The following is a 5706-nucleotide window of genomic DNA, read 5'->3' on the forward strand; positions in this document are numbered from 1 at the left end:
CTTGCAGCTGTAATCGCAGCACAAGGTGGCGCTACAGAGTATTAACACAAGGGGGCCAATAATATTGACGCCCCACTTTGCAGGTTTTTGTTTGTTAAAAACGTTTTAAAATATCTGATAAATTTCACTCCACCTCACGATTGCTGTTGATTTTTCACAAAATAATAAACATTTTAGATCTTTTTGTTTTGAAGCCTGAAAAGAGGCAAAAGGTTGAAAAGTTCAAGGGGGCCGAATACTTTGACAAGGCGCTGTAGATCAGGTTAGCTGGTTCTGATTTAAGGCATAACGAGGCAGTTTATCATGATTCAGCCAAAGTAATGAAATGATAAACTGCAGTCTGATTTTTATTGTTGATGTTTCTTCCTATTGAGCAGTGAAAGTAAATAAAATGTGTTTCATGTCTTTTGCTTTAAGTATTGACTTACTGGAGGGTTTGTTTGTGCTGCAGAGCCACAGCTAATCGCTAGCTACCAGCTAATCGCTAGCTACCAGCTAATCGCTAGCTACCAGCTAATCGCTAGCTAACAGCTAATCCCTAGCTAACAGCTAATCCCTAGCTAACGGCTAATCCCTAGCTAACAGCTAGCTCCTCTCTTCAGATCCAGTATTCTGATTACTGGATTTGAAATAGTAACGCGTTACTGACATCACTGATCAGTTCATAAAGTTGTTTCATTCCAACCATTTGAATCCATAACTCTAATGTAAAAACATCGATTTTCCCCAAAACGCCGCGTGTAGCCGCTCCTAAGTAGGCGGGGCTTGTAGCTCCTACGCCTGAATCAGACGTCTCCTCTGATTGGCTGATGGATGAATATAGCTCATGTTTACATCCATTACTGCTAAGATTTTAATGACTTTTTGCGTGAAGCTTTTTCACATTTATTTAATAAAAACACCACCCCTCAGGGTTTCCCCCAGTAAACCTGCTCAGCCCGGGGCGCCAAGGCGTCCACCATGTTGTTGTATTAAAGATGTTGAGTAGACAGGAAATGTAAAAATATTACTGGGTGATTATACGTAACAGGAAAACATCTCCAGTGAAACGATATTTAAACCCACAACTAGTCTTAAAAACAACAAATCAAAAAATACAATTAAAATGAATATCAATTATTTGCACTTCTGTTTAAACCAAATTAGGTCAGCAGCTCAATCGGCCCCCCAGGGCTTCAGGGGCCATAAATGCTGACATTTTAACACAAACCACAGACACATAAGTGTAACATTTGTTTATTGAGATGATCAATGTTGCTGAATTTGATTCAGTGGTTTCAACATAAATTTAAATATTTTAAATTAACATTTATATGTAAGATTTTAAGGAGCTGGTAGGTTTAATTTGTAAAAGTTCAAAGAACAATATTCATAGTGAGAATGTTTTGTTACCATAGCGACAATCTGATGCTCTGAGTTTAATCTTTGAATTTGAGCTGTTTGTTCACAAATACAAATTAGCAAACTGGATTTTTATGTTGGCCAGTTAAACTCCTCCTCCTCTCCCAGATTAAATCCAACTCAGAAGCTGTTAGAGGTGCTGATGGGGCCCCTCAGTCAGATTCTGCCCCACGCCTCATCAGCCTTGGACCGGCCCTGCAGGATGAGTTAAATCTGCTGCACTGAGCAGGGATGAGCAACAAACAGGAGATTTAATTCAATGCTGCTAATGTGGCTTTAGCAGCTCTGACATTTAGTTTCTGTTGAGTTTTTAAATCACAGAAAATGTTCTGGTTGCTGGAGTTTATGGGATGAAAGTTTCTCAGATTTCTGAGAGTCAACTGCATTGACTCTGACTAAATGGACAAAGCATTTGGTACGGCTTGATGCATCATGTAACTGGAAAAATAATACTACTAATATGAAATAATATAAAACAAGCGTGACTACAGTGAAACCTCCTCCCTGGGCTGAACCTGCATGGTGAGGTTAGCAATGGTTCGGGACACAGACATGAACTTTACAGGGCAGACAGCGCCACACGCTGGGCAGCATGTTGAGATGGAAATGCTGCATAATTCTTTGTTCACAAATATAAATCGTTGTCAACGCTCCTCTGAAGGCGGCTCACATAGAGCTGCACAACCAGAGCTGACACGGCGGGTTTAGACTCCTACCTGGAGAATCTTCAATGGAAGTAGCGACACACAGCACTTGGCCCTGGAGGTGGGGCGCGATACCCCCCACCGCCAGGAGGTGGCACCCTGCTACAGAGCCGGTGGAAAAGGAGCATTGAGGATAAATCTAAGGTTTGAATCCTGTTAGTAATTCAGACGGACTGGAGGGAGAGTTAATGTCTGGACTTTGGTCTAAAAATTCACATACAGAGCCAGGTGGTTCTGATGGACCAGAGCCAGGTGGTTCTGATGAAGTGTAGCATTTTTTTGGGTTCTCAGAAGAGAAAAAAACATCAGACCCTGATGACATCAGACAGAAACATGTCAGGGTCATTTGGGAAGCGACTGGCTCCATTCACTGGTCGTTGGTTTTCTCTGTTCATATTAGGAGGCAACTGTGTTGACGTCGCCTCTTATGTTGATGTTTGGAGGTAACGTCTCTGCCAAAGTCCTAGTTTCCTGTTGAAGTGCAGCAAAACTTTTCCAGGTGAGTCCAGCAGAGTGGAGCTTCTGGTTAACCCCAAAGACTCAGAGTCCAGGTGAAGAACAGTCTGTTCTGTTCTGTAGTAGCATAAACATCCCATCTAGACAGATTATCAGGGTGAAAACCCAGATGTGTCTCAGAATAGACCTGTTTACTTTCTGCTCATGAATAAAAAGCACGAAAGAACGTAAGACAAAGTAAGAGTAACCATAAAAACTGAATATGTTAAACAGGCAAAGATGATCAATGAGGATGAGAGAGAGCGAGATGAGCTGTTCCACTTTTAGAGTCGGAGCACAATGTCGACCCGTTCAGGGTGGTTCCCCCTCTGCCTGGTTTAAAAGCTACAGTTTTCTCGTCTCAAAGCTTCCTGCACCACCGTATTCATGGATCCTGGTCCATCCGTTCCAGGTTGTGCATCACCAGTAGCTTTAGTGCTGCGGTCACTTTGACTCTAAACAATGCAAACCTTGGTCTGCCCTCATGTTTGCACAAAATAAATTCAACTGAACAGTGAGCGCCAACCGTTATTTATATCTTCAAAATGTTCATTTCCTTCAGCTGAGTGGCTCCTGGTTCAGCAACTGGTTCACTGAAAACAAACAGAACCTGCTGTTGTTGTATTAAACTACAATTTTAATTTTATATTTTGTTTCTCCTTTTTTCCCCAGATTTGTCACATTATGTCTGCCATTAAGCAAGATGTTCTTGCTCATCATTTTGACCTGAACCAACAAGAGATCTCTGCTATGAATCCGAGGGAAACAGAATCTCAAAAAATCAGAGAGAGAGAAGAGGAACCAGAACTTCCACAAGTCAAAGCAGAGGAGTTCGGACCAGAACCTCTGCAGATGGTAAAGAAAGGAGACCAGATAATACTGAAGCAGGTAACAGATGACTTAACAGAAACAGATTCTGGATCTCTTGAAATCAAAGAGGAACCAAAGGAAGTAGAACTGCAACAAATGAAGGAAGACGATTGTCAATCAAGTTGTCAGCAGATGGTCAAGACTGATGATGAAGGCTTCAGTCAGGATGAAAACCAGGCTGTACCAAAGCAAGAGACTGTTACATTTATGGTAACGGGTTCTGGATCACTTGAAATCAAAGTAGAACCAGAGGAACTGGAGGTGCAACAAATGAAGGAAGACAATCACCAATCAGAATCGCAGCAGATGGTAAAGATTGAAGCTGAAGGCATCAATCAGGATTATAACCAGGAAGTACTGAAGCAGGAGACATTAATCCTAACTCCGTCTAATAATGAAACAGATCACCAACAACCAGAACTCAGTGGAAACCAAATGTTCTCGCACCAGAAGAGAGTTGAGAAAACCAGAGGGGAAAGTGACAATGCAGAGAAAGGCGTGAAGGACAAGGAAGTTTACAGATTAAAAAAATGTAAACAGTGTAATGTATGTGGAAAAGGTTTCAAGTTAAACACTGAGTTAACAATCCACATGAGAACTCACACAGGTGAGAAGCCTTTCTTATGTGTAACCTGCGGAAAAGGTTTCAGTCAAAAATGTAATTTGAATAGCCACATGGGAACTCACACAGGTGAGAAACCTTTCTCATGTGAAATCTGTGGGAAATGTTTTCGTCAAAAATATATCTTGATTAGCCACATGAGGACTCACACAGAGGAGAGAGCTTTCTCATGTGTAACTTGTGGGAGAACTTTCCGTCACAAGTGTAGTTTGAATAATCACATGAGAACTCACACAGGTGAGAAACCTTTCGCATGTATAACCTGTGGAAAAGGTTTCAGTGAAAAAAATACTTTGATAAGGCACATCAGAACTCACACAGGGGAGAAGCCCTTCTCATGTAAAATCTGTGGGAAATGTTTTCGTCAAAGACATATTTTGAATACTCACATGAGAGTTCACACTGAGGAGAGGCCTTTCTCGTGTGCAACTTGTGGAAAAGGTTTCAATCAAAAAGCCAATTTGAATAGCCACATGAGAACTCACACTGGTGTGAAGCCTTTCTCATGTGTAACCTGTGGAAAATGTTTCAATCAAAAAATCCATTTGGATAACCATGTGAGAATTCACACAGGTGAAAAGCCTTTCTCATGTGAAACCTGTGGAAAATGTTTCCGTGAAAAGCATGTTTTGAATACCCACATGAGAACTCACACAGGTGAAAAGCCTTTCTCATGTGAAACCTGTGGAAAATGTTTCCGTGAAAAGCGTATTTTGAATAGCCACGTGAGAATTCATACAGGTGAGAGACCTTTCATATGTGGAACCTGTGGGAAATGTTTTGGCCATAAAAATAGTTATACTTACCACATCAGAACTCACAAAAGGGAAACCTTTCACTCATCATACTTGTCCTAATGATGTCTGTTCCAGCTCTAATTTGACATGCGGTAAAATTTTGTTTCAAAGAAGCAATTTAACATTCCCCATAAGTTGGACAGTTTCTGTCAGCAGAGTGTTCAGAAAAAAATGACTCCATTAATGTTAATGGCATGTTTGATGGTTTGTACGTGATAAAGGACTGTAGTAAATTCTTACAATAAAGTTGAAATCATGCATGATGTGAAATGATAAAAGGATAAATTTCTTTGTATTTAATTGTTGACAGTTTTTGAAATGCATTGACACTGGGTGTTGTGTGGATTAATGCTGCAGTAAATTGTATTAATGTGATGAAAACTGTAATAAATTCTCTCAAATGTTTTTGCTTGATCTGTTTTTTCACAGATTGTGTTTAAATGGTGGATGATGTTAAATTTGTTGTGAAATGATAAAATAACTTCAGTATTTAATCAGCTATTGAAGTGGCTGCTGTGGTGTGGATTAATGCTGCAGTAAATTAGATCAATGTACATCAGAGGATCAGTCTGGTCCTCCGTCACATCACTGCTGCAGCTGGGTTAGTGTGGAGGAAAGAAATGTAGATCCAACCACAGCCAGGTGGGAATCTGTCGGTTCATCTACCAGCAGGCCGCTTTGAATGCAGATGAGAAAATATTTTGTCACGTTGCAATTTTTACATAGAATTAGAAAATACATTCTGCACGTCTTACTTTTACTGACTAGAACTTTATCAAAGATATTTTAGTAGCTTATGAATTGTAATGTTAATACA

General features: G+C 40.3%; 1 protein-coding gene across 3 annotated transcripts in view; it reads left to right on the plus strand.

Moving 5' to 3' along the window:
- Positions 1-5294, plus strand: part of LOC103155062 (zinc finger protein OZF-like) — a 9841-nt gene extending 4547 nt beyond the window's left edge. The window contains exons 1-2 of one of the 3 annotated variants that reach the window (XM_016663270.1): positions 2480-2604; positions 3273-5294. In XM_016663270.1, coding sequence (XP_016518756.1) covers positions 3285-4949 — 1665 coding nt within the window. In that variant the 5' untranslated portion in view covers positions 2480-2604; positions 3273-3284 and the 3' untranslated portion in view covers positions 4950-5294. Of the gene's footprint in view, positions 1-2479; positions 2605-3268 lie in introns of those variants that run through there. The other 2 variants (XM_016663269.1, XM_007576592.2) reach the window with 2 other exon arrangements.
- The last annotated feature ends 412 nt before the right edge of the window (positions 5295-5706 follow it).

Source organism: Poecilia formosa, unplaced genomic scaffold, assembly GCF_000485575.1.
Source record: "Poecilia formosa unplaced genomic scaffold, Poecilia_formosa-5.1.2 Scaffold411, whole genome shotgun sequence".
NCBI lineage: Eukaryota > Metazoa > Chordata > Actinopteri > Cyprinodontiformes > Poeciliidae > Poecilia > Poecilia formosa.